The sequence below is a fragment of the Leptomonas pyrrhocoris genome, assembly GCF_001293395.1.
Source record: "Leptomonas pyrrhocoris isolate H10 chromosome Unknown, whole genome shotgun sequence".
Taxonomy (NCBI): Eukaryota; Euglenozoa; class Kinetoplastea; order Trypanosomatida; family Trypanosomatidae; genus Leptomonas; species Leptomonas pyrrhocoris.
The window spans coordinates 429,542-454,811 of NW_015438377.1; the positions used below are offsets into that span (position 1 = coordinate 429,542).

The 25,270-nt window shown below is 60.9% G+C and overlaps 7 protein-coding genes across 8 annotated transcripts; all 7 read left to right on the plus strand.

Moving 5' to 3' along the window:
* Positions 1 to 194: 194 nt before the first annotated feature.
* Positions 195 to 1,849, plus strand: ABB37_07989 (3-oxo-5-alpha-steroid 4-dehydrogenase-like protein; the record flags this gene model as incomplete). Its single annotated transcript, XM_015806814.1, has 1 exon — positions 195 to 1,849. Exon 1 carries the CDS (start codon positions 233 to 235, stop codon positions 1,847 to 1,849), a length of 1,617 nt encoding a protein of 538 aa, XP_015654685.1. The 5' UTR covers positions 195 to 232.
* A 485-nt stretch (positions 1,850 to 2,334) lies between these two features.
* Positions 2,335 to 7,297, plus strand: ABB37_07990 (putative kinesin; the record flags this gene model as incomplete). Its single annotated transcript, XM_015806815.1, has 1 exon — positions 2,335 to 7,297. The coding sequence occupies exon 1, from the start codon at positions 2,957 to 2,959 to the stop codon at positions 7,295 to 7,297; it is 4,341 nt and encodes a 1,446-aa protein (XP_015654686.1). The 5' UTR covers positions 2,335 to 2,956.
* A 531-nt stretch (positions 7,298 to 7,828) lies between these two features.
* On the plus strand, positions 7,829 to 8,595 carry ABB37_07991 (putative mitochondrial hypothetical protein; the record flags this gene model as incomplete). 2 transcript variants are annotated; one of them, XM_015806816.1, is made up of 1 exon in its annotated part: positions 7,829 to 8,595. In XM_015806816.1, the coding sequence occupies exon 1, from the start codon at positions 8,239 to 8,241 to the stop codon at positions 8,593 to 8,595; it is 357 nt and encodes a 118-aa protein (XP_015654687.1). In that variant the 5' UTR covers positions 7,829 to 8,238. The 2 variants fall into 2 exon arrangements, with proteins under 2 accessions (XP_015654687.1, XP_015654688.1); XM_015806817.1 differs by having other exon boundaries at positions 7,832 to 8,595.
* A 577-nt stretch (positions 8,596 to 9,172) lies between these two features.
* ABB37_07992 (hypothetical protein) lies at positions 9,173 to 12,950 on the plus strand (the record flags this gene model as incomplete). Its single annotated transcript, XM_015806818.1, has 1 exon — positions 9,173 to 12,950. Exon 1 carries the CDS (start codon positions 9,414 to 9,416, stop codon positions 12,948 to 12,950), a length of 3,537 nt encoding a protein of 1,178 aa, XP_015654689.1. The 5' UTR covers positions 9,173 to 9,413.
* Positions 12,951 to 13,480: 530 nt separating this feature from the next.
* Positions 13,481 to 17,820, plus strand: ABB37_07993 (hypothetical protein; the record flags this gene model as incomplete). The annotated part of the gene is made up of 1 exon (XM_015806819.1): positions 13,481 to 17,820. Exon 1 carries the CDS (start codon positions 13,708 to 13,710, stop codon positions 17,818 to 17,820), a length of 4,113 nt encoding a protein of 1,370 aa, XP_015654690.1. The 5' UTR covers positions 13,481 to 13,707.
* Positions 17,821 to 18,287: 467 nt separating this feature from the next.
* ABB37_07994 (putative 5'-3' exonuclease) lies at positions 18,288 to 22,181 on the plus strand (the record flags this gene model as incomplete). The annotated part of the gene is made up of 1 exon (XM_015806820.1): positions 18,288 to 22,181. The coding sequence occupies exon 1, from the start codon at positions 18,648 to 18,650 to the stop codon at positions 22,179 to 22,181; it is 3,534 nt and encodes a 1,177-aa protein (XP_015654691.1). The 5' UTR covers positions 18,288 to 18,647.
* A 568-nt stretch (positions 22,182 to 22,749) lies between these two features.
* On the plus strand, positions 22,750 to 25,102 carry ABB37_07995 (UDP-sugar pyrophosphorylase (USP); the record flags this gene model as incomplete). Its single annotated transcript, XM_015806821.1, has 1 exon — positions 22,750 to 25,102. The coding sequence occupies exon 1, from the start codon at positions 23,174 to 23,176 to the stop codon at positions 25,100 to 25,102; it is 1,929 nt and encodes a 642-aa protein (XP_015654692.1). The 5' UTR covers positions 22,750 to 23,173.
* Positions 25,103 to 25,270: the final 168 nt, after the last annotated feature.

Here is a 25,270-nt window from a genome sequence, read left to right on the forward strand (position 1 = left end):
AGACTGGGGATCGACAACTTGCCAAAAAATAGGAGGACGTGGCTGCCTCCATCGTCGTCCATGAGGACCCACCTGCCCGAGGCGCTTCATCTGACGCATGCCTGCCTCATTTACTGAGTCTACCATACCTACTATTGTTTACGTTTTGTGCCGTCCTGGATCCCCGTCGACTTCCACGACTTTCTCCGCTTTCTAGAAGACGCACGACACACACACACACACGCACACACACATGTACGTAACACGTTTGATCTCAACAACAAAGAAAGAAGGAAAAAGCATACTAATGCAAGTTGTTTTTCTCGTTGTGGTGCACCTCGTGGTCACGACGGCCCTGCTGGGGTACATGGCGGATGTTGTGATGCCCTTCTACGCCTATCGCAGCGACGACACGCCCACCTCCTCAAGACCGTTCACATCCACAACGACACCGATTGCGTGGTCCCAGCGTCCTCTATTTCTTGTCGCGGACGAAGGCCAACACGCAATGCAGCTGGCACAGCATCTGATTTACACGGATGCGACCACCGCGACGGCCCTCAACGCCTCGGTCGTGCTGCACAGCAGTGTCTTTCATCTTCTTCTCGCCGGCGTGACGTTTGTGATGTTGACACGCGTGGTGCCTGCCCCGTACGGCCGCCATGCGCAGCGGCTGCGCTTCCCCCTCACGCTGCCTTCACGTGTCAGTTGGATCTTGCAGGAGAGCCCGACGTTGATGAACGTTGTCTACTTCGTTGCGCTGGAGTTCCCCCGTGCGATGGGCCACGGCCCGTTAACACCCTTCCGCCACAGACGCAGCGCCGATGCAGCGCTCTCGTCCTCTGCGGCTGTTTCGGGGCAGACCCACCCCCACCTCTATGGCCACTGCTCCTCTTACTGGGATTGCGTCTGGACGGCCTGCACTCAGCAGCACCTCGCTCTGCTGCTCTTTGTAATCCACTACGTGCATCGAAGCTGGATTTACCCGCTGTCCATCCCCGCCAGCGCGCACCGCGTCCCGCTGCTCGTGACGTGGTCAGCGACGCTGTACTGTCTATTTAACGGGCGATTGCAGGTGCTGGCAAGTGCGAGTGCCGCCGCCGCCGCAGCAGCAGCGGCAGCAACGGAGAGCTCCGCTGGTGTACTTCGACCTCCCTCTACGCAGCTGCTGCGTTGCTGGCTTGCAAACAACTGCACGAGCCTCGCCACGTCGGCTGTGTCTCGCCAGCGGCTTGTGTGGGCGGCGGTGATGGCGGTGTACGTGGTGGCGTTGTTTGCCGGGTCCGCCCTCTTCTTTTACGGTCAGTGGATCAATGTGAAGGCTGATTACTACCTGGTCAGCCTGCGTGAGGGGAAGCGCCTGACGGGGGTGTCGGGGAGGGATGACAGCCATGCGCAGCAGGCGGACAAGGACACCAGCAACAACAGCAAGGGCGGCTACACGATCCCTGTTGGTGGGTGGTTCGATCAAGTCAGCTGTGCGAACTTTTTCGGGGAGTTGATGGAGTGGGCCGGCTACGTGTTCGTGATGGCGGCGACGACTGCAGGCGCAGACTGCGGGGAGGTCGCACAACTCGCCTCGGCCAGCTCTGGCACGTACGCCAACTCGTCGTTCTCGAGCAGTTTTGGAGCTTTACGTATTCTGTCGCTTCCTCCTCTTTCTTTTACGAGTTTCGTGCCCTCTTTGCCGCTCGCCGCGGTGCTGCAGATTTTTGTGACTCCCTACGCCTTAGCGGCGCTGAGCTTCTTTGTGTATGTGTGGTGCAACCTCGCCCCTCGAGCGGTGGAGCACCATCGGTGGTACCGCGACACCTTCGGCGTCGCGTACGCGGCGCTGCATCGCAGAGCGCTCATCCCGGGTGTCCTTTAAAGGAAAGTGCGCCGCGTCTCCCTTTTCCCCCATACCCCGGAGAAGAGAGCGCTGTCTGGCAACTGTCGAAACCGCATACAAAGACAACAACAACAACACGTGGTTTCTCTTACCGACTCATCGACCTACTTATACGCCATGTCGAGTGACCTCAAATAATAATAATAAAGAGCGGATCTTTTTTTCCTTTACTGGTGATGCCTCGCGCTTACCTGAGCTGCAGCCTGACTTCAACTTAGCTGAAGGCGCGTGGAGAAGAGTGATTGAAGATATGCGTTTCTTTTCTTTTCTTTATATAGAAATGGAAGTTCGCATGGAACTCTCGCCAACCTTCAAGAAGAAGCAGGCAGCGTTTTGATCTCTTCTTATCTGAAGGCGCTGCGATTTCCACCTGTCGTTTCTACATATGTTTTAAATACCCGTTTCCTTCTATCTTTTCCCATTGCACCTCTTTGTATGATTCGCTGACCTCGTACGTTTTCTCCAGCACTTGCTGGTACGTACTGTGACTGCTTCGTGCTCGACCTTCTCTGTTTGCTTCACGCGTGCTTGCTTTGTCGGTGTGCGTAATAGAACTCGTGCACCGTACAACACACACACACACACACACACGCACAGACAAGACAGCGAAACCACCGAGCGAGATCCAGCGCATACCGACATCAGCACAGCCAACGCCGTGCCCAAGCGTCAATTTCTGTGCACCGCTCTCACTACCGCTTCAGACCTTCCTGGTTTTCTATACCCACATAGCTCTGTCCGATACGGCACCGACTTAGAATTCTTGCTCTTCTTCTCAAATAGCTTTACTGGCGCTGCTTTTGTGTACCTTCCCGGCGGCTGCCAGCCGCACATTCGCGCCTGTAGTTATCTCTTCCTGTGGAGTCTTCCCCCCTTTTTTCCTTGTTGCTTTATCTTAACCATTCAGCCTCCGAGTGTGCGAACGAATCAACTGACCGGCCTTGACATTACGCCGCAGTTACGTTCTTTTCTCTTTTTTCGACTGTGCTTTCCGAGGCGGTGACGGTCGCACATACGCGGTACTGTACTATTAGCAAGCAACATCAGTAACTGTTTTATTTTGGAAGAAACTTAAAAAAAAAAGCGATGAGCAGCGCTACGGTGTCGCGGCCTCGCGTGTACGTGCGCATCCGCCCGCTCAACGAGCGAGAGCAGCGTGATGGCAAAGGCGCCCTCGCCTGTCTCGGCGACGCCCGCCAGCCCGATGTGCTTTTCTTAAAGAAGGCCGAAGGTGCGGAGGAGCTGCAGGTGCGCTTCGATCGTGTCTTCAACACCGCCTCCGACCAGAAGGACGTCTTCGACACCGTCGGCCCCGAGGTGCTGCGCACCTTGTTCAGCGGCTACAACGCTTCGATTTTCGCCTACGGTCAAACCGGTAGCGGTAAGACGCACACGATGGAGGGGAACAAGGCGGTCCCCGGTGCGGATGACGGCCAAGGTCTCATCCCCCGCCTCATTCGCGGCATCTTCGCCGCTTTCAAATCGAACCCGGACATCAGCGACGCCCTAGTGGAAGTGAGTCTCGTGCAGATCTACCAGGAAAAGATCCAAGACTTGCTGAACCACCGCAAGCAGCTGGAGATCCACATGGACCGCACCAGCCAGTACGTCGCCCGCGATGCAACGTGGACCACCGTGCGCGATATGGAGGAGTGCATGAAACTGTACAGCGAGGCCTCCCGCACGCGGGCGACGTCGGCGACGGAGATGAACTTGGTCTCGTCGCGCAGCCACATGATTCTCATGTTCCGCATGCAATGGGATGAGCCGACGCTGCCCGGCTCCCGCGCGCAGCTCAATATGATCGATCTCGCTGGCTCGGAGCGGCTCAACGAGTCCGGAGCGACGGGGGAGACGATGATGGAAGCGATCCACATCAACAAGTCGCTGAGCGCGCTGGGCAACGTCGTGGCGAAGCTCGTAGAGCACGCGAAGCAGCCGAACAAGCGCACGCACATCCCGTACAAGGACAGCAAGCTGACGTATTTGCTGCAGTCCAGCCTCGGCGGGTCAAACCTCGTGCACTTCATGCTGGCCGTCTCCGGCAGTGCCCTGTGGCGCAGCGAGACGACGTCGACGATTGAGTTCGGTAAACGGGCGCTGCAGCTCGTGCTGAAGCCGGTGCGTAACGCCATCGACTACACGCGGCTGGCGGAGATGGAGGCGATGATTGAGCGGATGCGGTCGCACATCGCGTCGCTCGAAGAGGAGCTGCAGAACAAGCGCAACTCCGAGGCCGCCGGCTTCCTGCAGCTGCGTCAGATCGCGCAAGACGGCGACACGGCGCAGCGCAAGCGACGCTCCGACAAGCAACTGAATCGCAAGCACCTCAAGCGACAGACGGAGCTGACCCGCATCATGGCGAACCTGCCGGAGACCTTCGACGACCTGACCTCGCACTGCATTCTCTTTCCCCAGTCGAAGGAGACCTTCCGCGAGCTGGGTGGGCTGGAGAAGCTGATTCACTTCGTGGAGAAGTCCGCCTCGAACTTTTACCGCGCCAACTCCGCGCAGACCATCGCGAGCGTCATCGATGACCCGGGCCGCGAGGCCTTCGCCCGTCTGGGTGGCTTAAACGCCCTCGCTGGCCTGCTCCGTGTGCAGGAGGAGCGCTGTAAGGAGGCGGCGTGTGTGGCGCTGGAGGCGGTCTGCCGGGGCTGCGTCACCAACAAGAACAGTCTGACCAACGAGGTGTACCAGGACCTGGCGGACCTCATCTACGGCTACTCGAACCAGCAGGTGCAGGAGGCGGCGTGTGCGGCGATTGCCTCGATCGTGGACGGTTACCAGAAGGCGACGCGGCGCTTCGAAAAGCTGGATGTGGTGCCGAAGCTACTCGAGACGATCCGCACCTGCCCGGCGGAGGTGGTGAACTTGACGAAGGCGGCCACGAACTGCGTTGGGCGACTGGCCCACGGCGATAAGGAGATGCAGCGGACGATCGCCGCGCTGGGTGGGGTGGATTTGCTGATTGACGTCCTCTTCAGCTCCTCGGGCGACCGCGACCACCAGGTGCCAATCCTCGCCTCGTACGCGCTGGTGAACCTGTGCTGCAGCTCCGCAGAGAACTTGAAGATGGCACGCGAGCACCCCCGCTACGACGAGGTGAAGTACCGCTTGCTGGAGGGTCTCGCGCGCGCCTTCGGCACGAACACCGCCCGCGAGGGCTTCGGCCGTGCCACCGCGCAGGAAACCGCAGGGCCCTTCCCTTACCACGGCGTCACCATCCAAGACGCGTGGACCTACGCCTCGTCCGGCGGCCGGCCCATCTTCTCGTCCTTCATGGACAACCCACAGTTCTACCTCTACGTCCACCAGGAAACGGACATCGCTTTTATTATACAGGACACCCTCTACGAGGTCCGCATGCGCAAGAAGCGCCGCAACAACTCCGTCTACATGGGCATTGCCATCTTCGAGGGCGACCCGGATCTGGCGAAGGTGGGGCTGAAGCAGCTCGACTTTCACGGTAAAATGATCGAGATCGGCCGCTACACTTCCAACTGCGAGAACGTGCTGCACTGCACCCTACCGGCGTCCGACACGCCCTACATGGTCGTCCCCTTCACAAGCCAGAAGGGCCGTCACACGAACTTCGCGCTGTCCGCCTTTGGCAACCACCCGATAGAACTGACGACAGTGCCGGAGCAGGTCGGGTGGATGCATACGGTGCTGCAGGGCCGATGGACGGAGTTCACGGGGCGTGGCGGGGAGGCCTTCGACTGGCGCTGCAACCCGCAGGTCCGTCTACGCGCCAAGGAAGCCTGTCGCGTCGTCTTTGTGCTGTCGTATCAGTCACTGGATGAGCAGCGCGCGAACTTGCTTCAAGAGGAAGAGGAGGAGGAGGGGCAGAACATCCGTCCTCGACTGCACGGCCGTCTCTTCAAGAACAGCTTCGCCGCCGAAAAGCGATACCTGAAGGCGATTGTGCCGCTGCCGCAGGGATCCACCTTTGTCGCGAGCAACACCTTTGCCAGCAACAGCTACATCACCACCTCCGCGAACTTGGAGAAAGAGGAGTCCTACGTGTACATCCCCTTCACGGAGGCGCCTTTCCAAGACACCTATCGCGTGTCCGTCTACTGCGACTCGGACGACGTCGAGATCCAACCGTTGGAGGGGCAGACCAACGAGTGGCTCTGCACGTCGCTGGCCGGCACCTGGCAGGGCAAGCCGATCTCCGTCAGGCTGGAGACGGCAGGGAAGATGGTGGCCGTCATGTACAGCCCAGGTGCCTTTGTCCGTCCTCGTGTGCTCAACGCGGCGCACAAGAAAATTGGCGGGATCGACTCCTACTGGAATGCGGAGGCGGCCGTGGAGCACGACAGCAAAGGCACTACGACAGTGCAGGTGGAGGCGATGATGCGGGCGGAGGTCGGGGCCGACGGCGCGGTCCTCGCACGCTCGCCAACACGCGGTGGTGCGGCAGCGACGGCAACGACGTCGCCACGGCCGCAGCAAGTGCCGGCGAAGAACATCAAGTTCGATCTTTTTCTTTTCACAAGCGAAAGGTGCACTCTGGCAGACGTTGGCTTTGACGCGGCACCGAGTGCGTGGCCGTGCCCAACCCAGTCCACCTCGCGAGCGCTGCTCGCCTACGCGATGATCGCCGAGGACGTGGTGGGCGGTGCGGCCGGCGATGTCGACGACGACGACGTGAGCGACGACCTGGTGGCCAGCTCCGCCTCGGAGGACGACCTCGGCAGCGGCGCCAACGGTGGTCGCGAGGCCGACTTGCTCAAAACGCTGGAGGCGCAGGAGGAGAAGAATCGACAGCTCGAGGAGCAGCTGGCCGCGCAGACGCAGGAGCTGGAGGAGCTGCGACGGACCAAAGTGGCCCCCGCAAAGCCACTCACTGCTGGCGCGGCGGCGACGGCTGCCAGCCGGAATGCGAAGAAGGGAAAAGCGACAGGTTCGCGGACATCGCTGGACAGCTACACGGCCTTCTCCGAAGGTGGCACCGCGCAGAAAAATACCAATAACAGCGGCGGTGGGGCGGAGGGGCAGGGCGGCGCGAGTGCTCTTCTGCCCCCCGTGAGGGGCAACTCCCAGCGACCCGCGTCGACCGAGCGGCGAAGGAATTCTGCACGTCCACCGGTGGCGGTGACCGACAAGAAAGCGATCACTGCCGCCACCGCCGCGAGCCCCACCTCCAACAGCGGATGGAAGCGTGCGGCCTCGCCGGGTGGTCGGCGCTCCTCCTCCAGCGCCGCTAAGTCCCCAACGAAGAGGGTGAGTGGCGCCTCTCCGACGACGAAAGCCCCGTCTGCACAGACAAGGGAGTCGATCGAGTACACGCTGTCGAAGCTGAACGCCATGAGCAAGCGTGTGGCCGCCTCGAAGGGCGAGGGGGGCTGGAAGGACACGCAGAAGGACATCGAGGAAATCCAGCAGAGACTGTTCAAGGCGCTGGAATCGCTGCCGTAGTGCGATGTATTGTATCACGTACTCTTCAGCGACGACGAGTCGCGTACGTACGTTCTTTTTTTAAAAATATCTTGTAACTCTTTGTATGTGTTTCATTGTTCGTTGGTTGCGCACGACAACTTATGTAGAGTACGTTCGCGATAATGCAGGCGTGGTGCAACGGTAGAAAGCCTCTTCTTCTTCTTTTTGCTTTGTGCGGGTTTCACTCGACAGTACTAGAGAGTCAACAAGACAGCACCCAACGAAGGGGGACTTCGTCGCGGGAAGATATTGTTTTTCCGTTTGCTCGTTTCATGCGAGAAGAGGCACCGTGAACGACACCAACATGGTCCTGCGTTTTTTTTAAAAAGCTTCACACGAAAGGGGAAATGGGAATCGAGCGAGGATTTTCTCTTCGCAGCAGTGCCGCGGATCGTGTTTTGGATCTGCCTGTGCTCATCCCTCAAACACACGCGTGCTATGAACCTCTCCTCTTCCCCCCCTCCCCTCCCCCGCCTTCGCCTCTGCCCTGCGACGGTATTCTAACTGCCCAGAAGGGTGCGTCTTTGTCTCTCCCTCCCCCTGTCCCCTACACAGCTCATAAAAAACAGCTTAGTAGACTAGTTAGCGGATAAAAGGTGAGAAGGGGGCGTCGTCTGTCAGCACTTCCGTGGACGGTCCCAAGTAGTGGAACAGCACGTCGAGCTCTATCGTGTGGCGCGCATCCGTGCGCGTTCTTTTTTGTTGTTCTCTCTCTTTACTGAGATCACTTTTTAGGTAGAAGTAGCGATACCGTTATTATCATTATCATTATCATTATTACCTCCTCTGCTTAGCTGCGCCTTCATTAGGGCGATTGAGATTGCAAGGAATACCAAGCGTCACATTGCACGACACGTTCGCTGACCTTTATTCGCTTGACCATCTCTTTTCCCCCTTCTCTTCCCACGGAGCCACGAAAGATGCTCCGCTTAGTTCACCGGGCTGCCCCGCCGGCCGCGACGGCGATCTACTCGTCGTCGTCGCTGTCATCCTCGGTTGGCGCCTTGCAGACGGCGCAGCGCACCAAGTACATCCGCCAGCCCAGCGCGCAGTGGGACCCGATTCACGAGGACATCAACGCGCACGTGAAGAAGCGCATCCCCGGTGAGACGCGCGTGGACCGCGTGAAGCGCTTTGCGCGTGAGTGGCGTAACGTGGAGTTGGAGCTGGGCGTGTACAAGGACTCGCGTGGTCGCGAGATCAAGTACCGCAAGACATTTGTGTACCGCTACACCTACCCGAACGCCTTCGACGAGTTCTGGTGGCCGTGCAAGTAAACGCGGGGGGAAATAGAGTGGTGGGAGGTGCGTATACAGCAAACGAGGAGAAGCGGAAGCGTGCATACGGGCTTCTTACCATTTCATCTCTTGTAGTTTCGTATATATATATATTCTTATGATGACTTTACCTTGCATATGGCACAACCCTGCCTCCCACTTCTCTTCTCTATGCGGGTTTTTCGTCGTAGTAGCTTGCGGATCTCAAATAAATAAATAAATATGGTAGTCGATAAAGAGAAGGAAAAGGCAGCTGCAATCGCTTGCAACTAACGTCCGTAGTGGCCACAGATTCATTTCCCTTCTGTAACTGCATTTTGCAAAAAAAAAAAATGAAACGGAAGAGTTGATAAAAGGATATTGAAAGCTGGCGGGGGTGGGGGAAAGAGCGTCAAGACCTCCTTTCCCCGCTCCCTTCTCTCCCTTCACGTGGTGGACGACGCTACATGACAAACATCAAAGGCCTATGGCTCTAGCTTTTTACCCTCACCTGTTCTTCGCTTCGCTGTTGCTTTAACCCCCTTTTTTCTTTGTTTTCCTTCTTCTGTTTTTTTAAAAAACTATTTCTTGAGTGCGCAGCCTCCGTTTCCTTCTGCGTTGCTTCGGACGTGTGGGCCGTGCAGAGCGTCAGAGTTTGCCGTACTGCGCCGTTATTGGCGCGCATTGCTCGTACGCAGAAGCAAATACACTTCACTAAATCTTAGTAAACATTCACGTTTAGCCACAAACGTCGTTTCGGCCGGTGGGCACTTCACTTTGAAAGTGGCACGAACTCCGTTTTCTAGCTTTTACCTCTGTGATAGGTGGTCGGTGTCACGATGCGGCGCACTCATCGCCTCCTCTTCGACTCCTTCAAGGCCGCTCGTGGGGAGCTGGAGCCCCTCTTCTCCACCATGAAGTCGGAGGAGCACATGCGCAAGGAGGTGCGGCAGTACATCATACCCGCCCTCTCGCACCGCCGCCCTCGCTACCTCAACGAGCGGCTTGGGCGTGCACAGCAGCGCAGCCTCTTTCGCACCAACGTCTCGCTCGTGCTGCAGGAGGCACGACGGCGCGCCAACTACCGCGTGGCGGCGGCCGCGCTGGACGTGGCGCTGACGGAGGTGCACCTCGCGCATCTTGCGCAGGAGCTCGACCCCACCTGGGTGAAGGATGCGGTGTCGTCGTGCCAAGATGTGGCGGAGCTGCGAATGATGGAGGGGGTCCTGCGCAAACATGAGCAGCAGCTCCTCGCGAGCGGGACGGCAGCCGGTACGGAGGGGATGTTGTTGGCGGCTGCGTTTGGCCGCTCTGCATCCGCTGCGACGGAGCGTGGGCGCCGCCTCGGCGATGACGATACCACGGAGGCGATGGAGAGCGCAGACGACTGTGTAGAAGCAGCGAGTACTACGGCGTCTTCTGCGCTGACCAGCTCACTGAATAAAGCCGACCGTAGCAGTCTTGTGGGAGTCGCCGGTGGAGATGGTGTGACGGCTTCGTCGTCTGCTGCCGAGGCGATGCGTCCAATGAGTGACGAATTGCGTGTTGCCACGGCGCTCACGCAGCCGCCCTCCGCCAGTGATCTTGCCGTACGTGGCGGCAGCGGCATTGACGCGTCGCTTTGGTCGTCCCCAGAGGCCCGAGCGGCTGCCGGCCTGCGACGGCTGCAGCGGCAACACCGCGACATCACGGCCAGCCCAAACGTGTCCTTTACACGCTACTTTCTTCATCAAGGTTTGGTGCGCAATGAGGCCGAGTTGATGGCGCTCTATCAGGCAATGCGTTCACGTCCGTACGACATCGCATTCCGCGTGGTTGGAGGCGGCGGGACATCGCCGAGCTGCTCCCCCTACGCGGGTGCCGTGCATGATTTACTGCGTCGTCGGCGGGGCATTCACCGCGTCCCTTGGCTGCCGCCCTCCATGGGCGCCTACACGCTCGACACGCATGATAGCGTCCCACACGACGCGGTCTTGTCGAACCGCCACCTCCTGCGCACTCTCGCCCGCGAACGTCTAGTGGTCTACCAGAGTCTGTCCAGCATGTTGCCGGTGCTCTTGCTTGACCCGCAGCCGGGCGAGGCGGTGCTGGACCTGTGCGCGTCGCCGGGAAACAAGACGGGGCTTATTTTGGATGCCATGCACGGCGCCGCCACCGCCGCCACAGCATCGACATCGCCCTCCTCGCGTGAAGTCCCCACTTCTGTGTTGAGTGGGTGCGTCGTGGCGAACGAGGCGCAGGCGTCGCGCCTTCGCGATTTGCAGGACCGGCTTCGCGATGTCTCGCCCGAAGTGGCCGTCACACGTGGCCGTGGTCAGGCCTTCGGTTCCCCCGCCTTCTCCCCATCCACAGCGCCAACAGCGACGTCACCGAATAAGATGCGAGGTGGCAGCACGTCGAAGGGGCAGCTGTTCTCTGCGATGACCCCCGCCGACGAGTTTCCAGGTCTGAATGAGGAGGACCTGTATGACGGTGTGCTGGTGGATGCGCCGTGCTCCGGCGAGGGCCGCATGGGCCGTGCCGCGCTGTCGTGGCGGCTGTGGCACCCCGGCCGCGGTCTCGAGTTCTTCCCGCTGCAGTGCGCACTGCTACAACGGGCGGTGCAACTCTGCAAAGCCGGCGGCCGCGTCGTGTACGCCACCTGCACCCTCAATCCGATGGAGAACGAGGCGGTGGTGGCGGCGGTGCTGCGTGCGTGCGGTGGTGCGGTGGAGCTCGTGCCGCCTCCGACCGGGCTTTTTGCCTCCGCTTCTGCCTCCATTCGCAGCACTGCTGGAAGCGGTGAGGATAACGGCCATGAGGTGCCCGTGCTGCGACTGACTCCCGGGCTGCGCAGGTGGGATGTCCCGTCGAGCGCCGGCGGCTTTCTTCGCACCGCCGCAGACGCGTACGCGCAGGGCGAGAGCCGACACCGTCTGCTGCCGGAGATGTTCGCCGTGGAGGGACCGCATGGAGAAGGCGAGGGCACAGAGGAAGGAAGGGAGATCGGCGCTGCCCTGCACCGCTGCTGTAGGCGTGTGATGCCCCACCTGAACGGCAACGCTGACGGCTTCTTTGTGGCCGTGATACGCAAGAAGGTCAGCCTACGACGACCTGCCCTGAGTGCCTTCGACCAGGAAAGTGCAGCAAGGGGTGCCCTCTTTGACCTGTCGCGTGTCGCCGCCGCCTCCCCGCTTGCCGTGTCGATGGCGGGCGGAAGCAACTTGCTGAACGATCGCGGCCTCGTGCGACTGCCGGCCACCAATCAAATTGTGCAACGGCACATCGGCTGCTTCTTTGCCCAGCATTCTCCAGCTGCTGTATCCGCATCACAGCTGCAGCAGCCACAAGAGCAGCGAGGTTGTGTGAGTGTGCAGCACTTTCTGGACCGGCATGGGTGGACAGCGATGTGGTGCGAAGGCGAAGGGCTGCGACTGCTGTCCACGTGTGCGGTGCAGCTCCTACACCGCCACGCCACCGCTGCCAGCACTGGCCGAGGTGGGCCGTCGCCGTCCAGTGTGACGTCAACGGAGCTGCTTGACGCGGGCGTCATCGTCGTCAACGCGCGGGGCGAACTGACCGAGCGCGGTGCTGCCCTTCTGCGCCGCAGCGCCACCAGCCGAGTCGTGACGCTGCCGCTGCCCTACGCGCAGCTGCTCCTGGCAAATCAAACGTTGGACGTTGGTGGGTCTTGGGGACTCTTGCCCGGCGTGGTCCAGGAGGCGGAGCTCGCCTTGAACCCGCATCGTGGCTTGCTCACCTCTACAGGGAGTCGTGCAACACGAGCGGGAGGAGGGGCGGCGGCACCGTCGTCCTCTCCGCAGTGGTGTCTGAACGTGCTGGCGGCGCTTCGCGATGGGGCAGCAGGGAATGCGATGGTGTGCGTTGATGTCGCCCCGTCGTCGCAGTCAGACGCTTCTCCTGCCGCTACAGACGGAGGAAGGAATCCACGGAGTTCCCCCTTCTGGGCGGCTGCGCTGTCGCAGTGGTCGTGGCCGGTCCGTGTGGAGGTACTTCGACCCTGGTCGGGTGTTGAGGAGAGTATTACTTCTGGTCTGGTGCGGCTGCACCTCACGCTGTCCCCGGCATCACGTCATCGCACGTTGGCGTTGATCGGTCGCCTGCAGGGACATGCACATCGGCTGCGCGGTACATCGGAGCAGCAGCAGAAGCAACAGGCAAGTGCCACCTCCGACCCATCGCTGGTAATGAGTGAGCAGGATTTGTACGGAGTCCCGACGCAGGCGAGCCGTCAGCACCGACAGCTGCTTCAAGGTGCCAGAGGACGAGGAGGCGGGGTTTGCTTGCCCGACTTGGATGCGGCGCGTGCAGGCAACGAGACGTCGGCTGCATCTCCCGCTCCCCCTGACCCTTCCGAAACTGTCTTTGAGCTGTAGGGTCGCCGTGACAGACGAAAAGGGCTCGGAAGGAGAGTTGCGGAATGAAGGAGGGAAAGGAGGTGTAGCGGGGAAGCAGCGTGAGCGCACGTGCATCGGTTGTGCGTACCTGGAGCTCTGGAGGAGCACTTGTTCCATGGCGTCTTCACAAGCCTGAAAGTAATCTAAATATATAAACATGTATATATGAAGAGCTATGAGGAGCTATTAACACGACACACTTACGCGGTGAGTCGCAAGCTGACAGCAAACGGCTGCTTTCCCGAGCAAAGCACGCAAACGTCGTGGAGACTGTGCGTGCAAATCACGTTTGAGGAAACCGGCGGAAAAACAAAAAGAAGAGAAGAAGATGCTGCAGCTTTGAGAATGCCTACACAGGCCTGTCGGACCTGCTTGAGCGCTGCTCTCCATGACTCAACGCATCTTTCCTTCCAACCTCACACCTCCTTCTTCCCGGTGCCTTTTCCCTTTCTATCTCGCCATCGTGATGCCCTCCGCCACGCACACACACGCACACACACCCACCCATTAGAGCTGTCGTCCCAGCTTCGCCTCGGACCACGTATTGCTATCTGCCGCTCAGACCTCCCATTTTCCCGTTGTACGGTACAGTGAAGCGTACCAACGTACGCGCCATACGAGGTTGTATGCAACCGCCTTTATTGCCGTATATATTTTTTCCTTTCATCTTCAGAGATTCCTTCTCGATTTTTCGTTTATAATAAAGGAAGCGACGTGAGTCAAACCGAAGTTCACGATGAATGAGATCCCCTCTGCCGGCGAGACATTCCGCGGCGATGACGGCACCGTCTCGACCATTCTCCCCTCGAACTACGGGCAGGATTACGAGGCCTCCGAGGGCGAGTTAGAGGAGTACGCGGAGTTCATCGGCATCGACCCGGCCAAGGAACCGGAGCTGATGTGGATTGCGCGAGAGGGACTGCGAGCTCCGCTGCCGGAGGGGTGGCGCGCGTGCCAGACTGACGACAACGAAGTCTACTACTTCAACTTCCAAACCGGGGACAGCCTGTGGGACCACCCGATGGATGAGCACTACAAGGAAAAGGTCACGACCGAGCGCGCGAAGCACCGCGGCGGCGGCGGCAAAGGCGGCAGCGCGCTCGGCGCAGCGGCGGCCGCCATCGCCGGTCCGGCCAGCATACGCACCGGCTCGACGAAAGCGCTGACGGACTCGCTGTTTCTAAAGCCAGCCAGCAGCACCGGCGGGCCGCTCTCCATCACGACGACGCCCTCCGTGTCCATCAGCGATGGTGCCAGCGCACCGCTTCCGGCGCCGGATGTGTCCGACATTTTGAGCTTCGCGGCTGCCGCGGCGGTGGCCTCTCCGCTGGGCCCGGGCAGCGCGCGCGGTACGCCCGGTCCATTCAAGTTAAAGGAAGCGGAGGCGGCGCTGCGCAGGCGGCTGGTGGAGCAAAACGAGACTCAGCTGCGCGCCCTCCGCATCGACTACGGCAAGAAAGAAGACGCCGAGCGGCAGCGGCTGGAGGAGGCGAAGAGTGCACTGCAAAAAGAGCTCGACGCTGCCTGGGCACGCGTCGAAACGAGCGCCACCGGCGAAGGCACGTCCACCGTCAGCAATATTAGCAGTGGTGATGCCGCCAGCAGCGCCACACAGCGCCGCCTGAAGACCGCGCGGGAGGTGAAGCAAATCGAAGAGAGTTGGAAGTCACGCCTGCAGGACGTCAGCATCCGCGTGAAGGAGCTGAAACAGAAGGTGGACACCCAACAGCAGACGCTGCAGAAGAGCATCTATCAGCCGCCGGAAGAGCTAAGGAAGTCGTTAGACGCGCGAAATGCCGCCGAACTCGCGCAGCTGCGGGAGGCTGCTCGGAAGCAGAACGACGTGGCGCTGCAGCGAGTAAAGAGCGAGCACGCCGCCGAGCAGGCGAAGGCGGCCGCAGTAGAAGCCGAGAAGGTGGCGGCGGCGGCGAAGCTGGCCGAAAGCACCAGTGCGCAAAAGATGCAGGAGCGCAAGGCGCAGAATGCAGCCATGCTCGCCGCCCTGCAGGCCGCCGTGGGGGCGAAGCGCGCGGAGCTCACAGCGAACACGAACTCGGCCACCATCGCAAAGGCGAGCGCAGCACCGCTGAAAGGAGGGCTCTCTGCGCAGGATAGGGCCGCCATCATCGCCGCACAGGCAGCGGCCGATGCTGAAATTGCGCAGGCGAAGAAGGCGAACGAGCTCGCTCTCACGCAACTTCGAGAGGAGTACGAAGGAAGGAGGAGGGAGAGGGAGGCCGTCCAGCACCCCACACCGAGCGTGTCTCGCCCGTCGTCGGCGCTGCAGACCCCCACGCACGGCCTCTCACGCGCAGCGAGCAATAACAGCTTCAGTGCCAACGTCGTGTCCCCGGACGAGCAGGCAAAGCTGGACGAGGAGGATCAGAAGTTGAGAGAGGAGGTGGAGAGGGCGGCCCGCATTTACGCGGAGGAAACGGAGTTGATGGTGGCGAACAAGGAGGCGGGTCGGCATCTCACTGCGGCTCCGCTGCCGGCGGCGGCGGCGGGTGTGTCGACGGAGGCGGTGGCCGCACTGGCGCGTACCGCCGCCCAAAACCAACGTGCCCGCGACGCCGAAAACGCGCGGCACTCCATGGCCATAAAGCAGCTGGAGGCGAAACACGAGCAGGCCGTGCGGGTGCTCAAGTCACAGCAGGACAAGGACGTGGCCGCTGCATCCGCCACCGCAGCGGCAGGCAGCAGCGCCGCTGCCGCTTTCAACGCGCGTCAACACCCGTCCTTTACGGCGCAGCTCAACGCGCGCAAGCGCAGCTGGGTGCGTGACCACCCGGCACCGTCCATGGAGATGCCCACCCTGGCCGCCATTCCAACTCTTCCTGCGGCGACCATGAGCTCGTCCATGCCCGCGGCGACCATGCCAGACTCTGACGAGCAGGCGAAGATCATCAAGGTGCGCCTGGCGCAGATCCACGACGAACTGCAGCCCAAGTTTGATCGCGCGATGCAGGCGTTGCAGCGGACAAAGGAGAGCGAAATCGCAGCGTGGCAGACGAACTACCGAGCGGCTCGGTTGGCAGCGGTGCAGGCGGCGTTGGCGTCTTTACAAAAGGAAAAGGATGCGGAGGTGGAGGCTGCGAAACGCAGCGCAGAAGAACACGCAGAGGCTACTACTGCAAACGCAGTCCAACTCGCTGCTGAGACAGCTGCGGCTGCTGCTGCTGCGGCAGCCCGGAAAGAGGCGGAAGAAGTCGCCACGGCAGCGGCAAACGCGAAGCTGCGCACGCTGGAGGATAACGTACGCGCGTTGGAGACGAAGGCCGCCGGCGAAGAAGAGGAATTGAGGGCGTCATGCGCAGCCGTAGCGAAGGAAATCGCCCAGCTGGAGGCGACACTGCTGAGACTGACGAAGGAAGTGGAGGCGGAGGAGAAGCGGCGCGAGGAACAACAGACCAAGTCTGCCGCTGCCGCTGCGGAGACCGACGCGCTGCTGACGAGGCGAAGCGAAGCGACGGCGGCAGAACCCGCCGTGCCGTCGTCTACGGCGTTAGTTGTGAAAGACGCCGACGCTGAGGAGGAGGAGAACGCGCTGCGAGCACGCTGGACGGGTCTCTTGAAGAGCCTCCGCGCGGCCGCTCAGCAGGAAATGGCCAACTACGAACGAGTGCTGGCTGAGAGTGCGAAAGCCACGAACCAGGTCGCCAACGCAGACGCGGTGGGTGGTGCGGGCTCCGTTGCAGGAGACAGAGCTGGCCAACAACGAGATGACGGGCTGCAGGGTCTTGGGACGGGGTCTTTGCCCCCCACTGCGCCCGTTATCAGCAGTGGCGGCGGCGCCTCCGGTCCATCGACTGCCGCCACGCTCGGTGCCGGTCCCCCTTATCAGTCCTCGTTGATGCTCGGCAGCGCCGCATCGTCACTTGGGTTTGCAACCCCGCTGCAACGACCGCCGCTGTCGTGCAGTTCGGACTACCGGAGCTGTCGCACCGAGAGCGGTGAGCTGAACCCAAATGTTCGTCTTTTCGCTCCGACACAGCAACCATTGCCACCGCCCGCGTGGACGAACTCCAGTGGCGTTGGTTCCTCGGATGCTGGATTCATGCCCTCTGCCGCCAATGGCGGGCGCTGTGCGGACCCAACCGCGAACTGGCCGCGCGGTGCTGGCTCAGTGGGCGGCAACGATGCCCGCGCCACACTTCCCGCTCCGTACTACGCTGGCAGCGGCGTCGATGAGAGCAGCCGCCTTCTCTCCCTGCCGCCGCGTCAGGCCATGCCGGATGCTGCTGCTGCGCTGTCAGGGCAGCGATCAACCCAGGGCTGGAACGCAGAGCATCGTGCAAGCGGCGTGGAGGGGGACGATGGTGATGACCAGGCTGGGCGGCTGGCCGCGCTTCAGCAAGCAGCCAGAGAGCGCCGGCATGCGCTGCAGGTGCAACGGCGTGAAATTGAGCTTCTACGCGAGGAGTGGAAGGCGGACATGCAGTCTTGCAAGCAGCGAGACGACAGGGCGCAGGCACGGAAGCTGCGCGCGGTAAAGGAGGTGCTGGAGGAGCGCGCACGCAGACTCAACGAGGAGGTGATGGAGTTGAAGGCGGTGCAGCACGAGGTGCAGAAGGAGGTGCGCCGCTACTCGGACTGGGCTCAGCAGCAGCGCGTAGGTAGCGAAACCACAGCGAACGGGACCGCCAACGCGACGACAACGTATCATCCAAGCAGTCCTGAAAACGAGAGAAATCAGAGCGCGTACGGTGGCCGTGCGGCGGCGGATGTGGTGGGGCTTCTCGAGAGCATTGTGGATCGGACGGAGCGGCTGGAAAAGCTGCTGCTGCGAAGCGTACGCTCGACCAGCGACCACTCTCCGTCACCGGGCCGCGACACTGCTCGATGCTGAAATTGCAAAGGAAGAAAAATGGCTAGTACCCACCAAAAAACAACAGCAACAACAAACAAACAAATCAACATCCACTTGAGGAAGGAGAGTTGAAGCTTTTTTCTTCTTCTTCTACTCATCAGTGCAGAAGGCGTTTGTAGCAACGTGTAATTCGGCAGCATTTGATTTCCACGCGGCTGCATACAAAGCAGAATTCTTCAAAGCGGCTCTGATGAAGCGGCAGACGTTCGCCGGGGAAAAAGTGCCTGACCCAGTTTTTCACCTCGCTGCTTGCTTTTTTTGCATTCCCACGACGACGACGACGATGATGATGATGATGATGATGATGATGATGATGATGATGATGATGATGATGATGATGATGATGATGATGATGATGACTACTACGATCTGCATCTTCAGCTCCTCTTCACAACGCACGCGACTCTTTCTCCTTCGATACTCCCTTTACCAAACCAACAACAAAAAGAGAATCGTTCTTGCTCTCCCCACGGCTGCTCCAGAAACCAGCCGACACAGTGTACGGCCGCGGTATCGAAAAACCAGAAGGTTGAAGGAGGATTGCTGTGGACGCCCACTTCACCCCCCTCACCCCCCTTCTCCTCCCTAACGTGGACTTTCCCGTCAATTTTTGATTCTCTCCCCCTCCTACCATAACAGCAGCCGCAACAGCTTCGCTGAAGCAAAGAAAGGACACCCCCGTTGGGTTCCAGGTGGCACAGGAGCTGCACGTTGATTGAGCTGTGCGGTTTGACGAACTCAAAAGCGGAAAGGAAAGCCGCGATACTTAAAAAAAGAACAGTAATAATTGACGAGAGGAGAGAAAGATGGGCGTTCCGAAGTTTGCGGCGTGGCTGACGAAGAAGTACCCCGCCATGGTCGTCGACCGCTGCCCCGCAGACGTGCACGGGCTCTACATCGACCTCAACGGACTCATCCACCCTTGCTGCCACGATGAGCACGACGCCACCGTGGCCCTCCGCACCGAGGTGGAAAAGATGCGCAGCGTCTGCCTCGCCATTGAGACACTCGTCGTCACCGTCAAACCGCAACGGGTGCTGTACATCGCGATTGACGGCGTGGCGCCACGCGCGAAGATGAACCAGCAGCGGGCGCGGCGGTACATGAGCGCTGCGACGCCGCTGACCAACACCGAGAAGCCCATTTGCAGCAGCGGCGGACACGAGATCAGCGCGGCGGTGGTGGCCGCGACGGAGGCGGAGTTCACTGCTGCGGAGAGGACGGGGGCGGAGAAGGAGTTGGAGGATGTCAGGCAGGCGTTACTGGGGGACGTGCTCTACGGTGGAGACGGCGATCCAACAGCACCGTCGGCTGCCGCGGATTGTGCGTTCTCACCAGTTGCACCTCTGCAAGAGGCCACCGCGCAGCCAGAGATCGGTGTCCCCTTTGCTGCGGTTGGGGCTGCGGAGGACTACGACGAGCGCTTCGACAGCAACTGCATCTCGCCCGGTACCGCTTTCATGGACAAGGTTGCCGCGACGGTGCGCGACTTTGTGAAGCGCAAGCTGATGACTGCGGAGACGAAGGCCGATAGCGGTGACGTCACGGAGGGTTGCGGCGATGACCCGCTCACCTGGGCGTCTGGCACTTCTACCGCAACCACCGCAGCGACAGCAGCGCCGTCTGCGCCGTCCCCGTGGGCGCAGCTGACGGTTGTGTTTTCTGATTCAAACACGGCAGGCGAGGGCGAGCACAAATTCGTTGACTTCCTCCGCACGCAGTCCGCCTTCCCGGGGTTTAACGGCAGTGGCTGTCACGTCATCGCCGGCCTCGACGCGGACTTAATCTTCCTTTCCTTGTCGCTGCACATACCGCGTGTGGTGATCCTGCGCGATCACGATCGCTCCAGCTATGACAGGGCGTTGCTGCCCGTCGCTGCGGGAGGGACATTGATGCCCGCCAAGACGGCCGCAAAGGGGCGAGCCGCGGGTGGAGTTCCAGAGAGTGATTCGACCTCGTCGATCGGCTCTGCTGCTGCTGCTGCGGCAGCGGTGGGAACACCGGCGGCTGAAGTCGACGAGGCGTCTTCAACGCCGCAGCCGAGTGAGGCGGTGGTCGCCACTCCGAGCTCTCGCAGGGAGGAGGGAGACGACGATGGTGCTGTGAGGACGGCGACGATGTCTACCGCAGAGGACGTGACCGATGCGGAAAAGGAGGGCACCGTCGCAAGCCCAACGCCGGACTCGCCGCCGGCCTCTCCCGTGCCGCCACCGCACATCGCCAGCGTGGTGGCCGACGTCTGCACGTCGTACGAGTACTACGACATCGACGTGGTCGGCGCGTCGATCGTCTCGGAGGTGTATCAGCTGTGCCTAGAGAAGGGGATGGAGATGCGTGGGAACCCGCTGGAGAACTCAGCGAATTGTGTGGCGGCGAATGGATTTGCCTTTTATCGCAGCGGCGACAGCGAGCGGTCGGAAGCCGCTGCAGTCGCCACCGCCCCAGCCGCAGCACCGACGCCGACGACACAGAAGAGGGCGCCTTCGAATAAGAGGAAGCCGAGTAAATCGACGGCGCCGGCGCCGGCGTCTTCGCCTCACTCCACCTCGCCACGTTCTTTTCACCCCTGCACCTCCACCAGCAACTCCAAAATTATCGACGACTTCATCGTGCTGGGGATGCTGCTGGGCAACGATTTCTTACCGCACTCGCCGAGTGTGTACTGCGGGGAAAGTGCGATGGACACGCTGATGGATGTGTACGTCAGCGCGGTGCTGCCCTACGGCTACCTGACGGGCGGTCATTACGAGATTCAGCTGCTGCAGCTGGAGCGCCTGCTTCGCGCGTACGCGACGGTGGAGGCGGTGCGCTTCCGCCAGCACGCCATTCAGTCCGGCCTGATGACCCCGCAGGAGGCCGCCACCTCGGCGGTGTACTCGGAGGCGGATCGCCGCTGCTGGCGAGACCCTTACATCCGGACGACCTCCCTGACGAACGAGGCCGGGGTGCAAGCGGCGTGCCGCGCCTACGTGGAGGGTCTCCGCTTTGTCTGGCGGTACTACAGCTCCATCTCGCTGCAGGTGAGCTGGTCTTGGTACTACCCCTTCCACCACGCCCCACTCGCGTTGGATGTGGCGAACTTTCTACGTCAGCAGGGCCCCAACGTGCAGGCGGTGCTCGCAGCCCCGAAGCTGGAGCGCCTACCGCCGCCGCCGTTTTGCCAGCTGCTGTGCATTCTTCCCCCGCCCAGTCGCACGTTGGTGCCGGCGGCCCTGCGAGCTTCCATGGTGCAGCCGCCTGCGGAGCTGGCCGACACATTCCCCACGACGTGGACGGTGGACTTCACGGGCGCCTACGGGAAAGAGCACTTAGCGGCGGTGCTGCTGCCTTTTGCGAATTTGCCAGACCTGCAGGCGCTCGTGCAGACGCACGCGGGCTCCTACACGGCGGAGGAACGGGCCCGCAACACGCTACGGTCAACTCACATTGTATTCGAGGGCCGCTCCGATGCAGACCCGATAGCAGCGGAGGAAGCAACAGCAGCAGCAGCGGACGAGGAGCACACAACAGAGGCCCCGAAGGAAGGATCAGGGAGGGGAAAGCCAAAACGCGGGTCAGCCGTGACCAAGGCGCGAGGGTTTCGCATTCAAGGCGACGGCCTTCGGCCCCTCGCCGCAGCGGAAGTTCCCCCTGAACTGCAGGGCTGCTCGTTGATTGTGTGCTCCTCCTTGGCGGACGTCGCCCCACCGCCGTCTCGCCCACGCACCTACTCCTACACGGTGCTCATACCGAACCTCACCCTCCTCCCGGACGGCACCCGTATGCCTGCGGAGCGGCGACCGCAGAGTCGCTACGGCAACCGCCGTCGTCACGGCGGCAGAGGAAAGGACGAGAAGAGCACGCAAGGTGCAACGTTGGCTGCTGCGTCTTCTTCCGCCTCTTCGGCTGCCGCCACCGCAAACGCACACGCGCGGCAGCCGCCCATGCTTTTCGGCGAGTTCATCATTTCACTGGCGGTGGTCGGCCTGCTGAGTGCGATCGTCCTCGTGCGGCGCAGCTCCTCATTTCTAGGCGGTCTCCAACTGGTGGTGCAGATGTGCGCCGTTGCGGTCACCGTGCTTGGGGTGGCGTTTGCGCTGGGCCTGGCGGTGGCGGGCAACGGACGCGCGGCCGGCAGCGGGATGCACCGCCACAACATCTTTACTGCCTTTGCGGACTGGCAATGTGCGTCGTGTCTCTCGCTGAACTTCTCACGCAACCGGCGGTGCTTCATCTGTCGCGCGCCTTTTGATCCACACCGATGCGCGGCGCTGTTGAGCGGGCGCAACCCACCGGAGGTGCCGTTGATGGACCCAGATCACACGGCCTACTCCGCCTCCTACGGTATTACGCCGTTGTAAGGCGCCGCAGAGCTCAAGGCGATGCATGCGCGAGAAAGAAGGAGAGAGGTGGTGACGAGAGGCGAAGGGAGACGAGTGCCGCCTAGTTAGGTCGTTTGTTGGTGCTGTTGCTTGGACGCCCTCGCCTTGATGATGGGCCGTTTATCCCCCCTCCTCTTCCCCTCTCTCAAAGCGGTCGAACACGACGGCTGCGGAGGCGCATGCATAATTCCCTGCTGAGACAAACACCGACTTCAAAATTGAGCCTCTTGGCGACAAGAGCGCTGCCCAAAATGGAAAAGGAGAGAAGAAAATTGTTAGCGTCACGCGCTGTTTGTTTGCTTGTGAGGTCCACAACGCGCAGTCGCGAGGGCAGAAAGGAAACGGAAGAGTACCGTCAACGTCGTCGCATATTCCTGCTCGTACAACACGCAGCGGTTGATTTTATTATTGTTCGAAGGAGAGCAACAAACGCCGCTGCTCCCGCCTGTGGCCAGCCGTCTTCAGCAATTCTTCTTCTTGTCTTCCTCGCCTTCCTCGCCTTCCCCTTCACCGCCATACAACGAAACACACATACACATACACACGAAGAAGATCTCTTGAGCACAACATCTCTTCTTCTTTCCTTCTTTCCTTCTTACTTTCCATCCAGTTGATCTCCTCAAATGCCAACAACAAAATAATTTCACCCATTTCTCCGGACATCTCGTAAGTCTCGACATCGTATATATACATGAATACATGCTTGTTTGTGTACCACATCTCATCAGGCGTCAGAGCTCCCACTTTCTCTTCCCTATTGTTTTCCCTTCTTTACGAGTTGGCCATCTCATTTAAAAACGCGGTCTCATTGGATTCGTACTCGGTGTCTTCTTCGTGCTTTGCGACAGGAACACATTTATCGTTGTGCTCGCCGAAGCAGTTGCGCCCTGCGGACCGTGCGGTACTTCGCGGAGAAAAAAACACACACACACACACAGACACCCACTCAGAGCACGCACCCGCATACATACATGTCCAACCCATCTCTCGCAAATCTGGAGGCGCTGAGGGAGGAGCTGTGCTCCCCTGCGCTCGACCAAGGGCACCTCTTCGCTGGCTGGCCAGAGTCGATGGAGGCCTACACGGACAAGCACATCGCCTTCCTCACGCAGCTCTACCTCTTCCAGAACACCTACCACGGCGGCGTCGCACAGTACATCCGCACGGGCAAGGAGCTGCTGGCGACGGAGAGCGAGGAGACGGACTTCACGGCTCTGGAAATGCCGCCGCTGGTCTTCAACATCCCGCTGCTTTACCAGCGAACGGCGGAAATGGCGGAGCTGGAGAGGACCGGGACGGAGATGCTGCGCAGGACGGTGTTTGTGCTGGTGGCCGGCGGCCTAGGCGAGCGTCTCGGCAGCTCCGACATTAAAGTCGGCCTGCCGGTGGAGACGGCGACGGACACGACCTACCTGGACTACTACCTGTCGTGGGCGCGGCAGGTCGGTGGGCCGGACGTGCCCTTCGTGCTCATGACCTCCGACGACACCCACGCCCGCACGCTGCGGCTCATACAGCAGTTGAACCCGAAGATGCCGAACCTGCGGGTGTTGAAGCAGGAGCAGGTCTTCTGCTTCTCCGACCCGTCCGCCCATCTGGCCGTCGATCAGTACGGAACGCTTCTGCGGAAGCCGCACGGCCACGGCGACGTACACTCGCTGATCCACCACGCCGCGGTGCGGGATGGCGTGGTGCTGTCGCCCACAGAGGACGCTGCGTCCGCTGACAAGCGCGGCTTGCTGGCCACCTGCGACGACCCCATGCAGCCTTTGGTTGAGGCGTGGCTCAACGCCGGCTATGCTTCCATCGCATTCCTGCAGGACACCAACGCGTGCGCCACCATCACGATCCCCATCAGCCTTGCCATCAACGCGCAGCACCGCCTCGACATGAACTTCACCTGCGTCCCGCGCTTGCCGAAGGAGTCGGTCGGCTTGCTGTGCCGTGTCAAGAAAGGCAACGATGAGCCGTGGAGGGTTGCCAACGTGGAGTACAACATCTTCGCGGAGGTAGCGCGCACGCTGACGGCCGAGGGTGGCGACGTGGCGAGCCACAAGTCGGAGTACTCGCCCTTCCCTGGCAACATCAACACCCTCGTGTACAGCCTACCGAGCTACGCGGAGGTGCTGCGGAAGTCGCACGGCACGGTGCCGGAGTTCATTAACCCCAAGTACTCCGACGCTACACGGCGCCACTTTAAGAAACCGGCACGTATCGAGTCGCTGATGCAGGACATCGCACTGCTGTTTCGCGAGGACGAATACCGCGTCGGCGGAACTATCTTCGAGCGCTTCTCCTACCAGCCGGTGAAGAATTCATTGGAAGGGGCCGCCGCTCTGGTGGAGCAGGGCAACGCCCCGTACTGCGCCGCCACCGGTGAGGCGGACTTCTACGAAATGCAGCGTCGGCGCCTGCGGGGGGTCGGGGTGCCGCTCTTCTACGACTCCGAGCCGGAGGTGTCGGTCGCGGAGGACAAGGTGCACTGCCGTATTTTCCCAATTGTTGTCCTGGATGCCGCGTGCACCGGCAGCGGCACCCTCGCCGCGCTCGCGAAGGTCTTCCCGACGCCGGAGAATGTCAGGATTGATCAGCGCAGCACGCTGCTCGTGAAGGGGCGGGTGGTGATTGAGAGTTTGCAGCTGCAGGGCGCCCTCACGATCCGCGGCCCGACGGACCCCGCTGCGCCGCCGCTGGTGGTCCGCGACGTCAACGTGCACAACGCTGGATGGAAGGTGCACGCCTTACCGCCGACCCACCCAGGCGGTGACCCCCGACTGAGCGAGGTGGACCGCATCCGCGGCTTTGTGCTGGACAAGGCCGTCATGGCCGTGCTGGATTACACGACGGGGACGGTGCGCGTGGAGCAGCCGTCGATCGACGCGGACGGCGCAAAGCTGTAAGAGGAAAACGAAGCAAACATGAATCAGTGCGTCGTCCTTGGAAGTCGCTGTCGACGGAGCTGAGCTGAGCTCCCCCTTTTCCCGCCACCTCATCCGAGTAGACGTGCGTGATGTGCTTGATGCGGCTTTTTTCTTCGGCTCGTGTGTGCGGAAGAAGCGCTGGCCAGC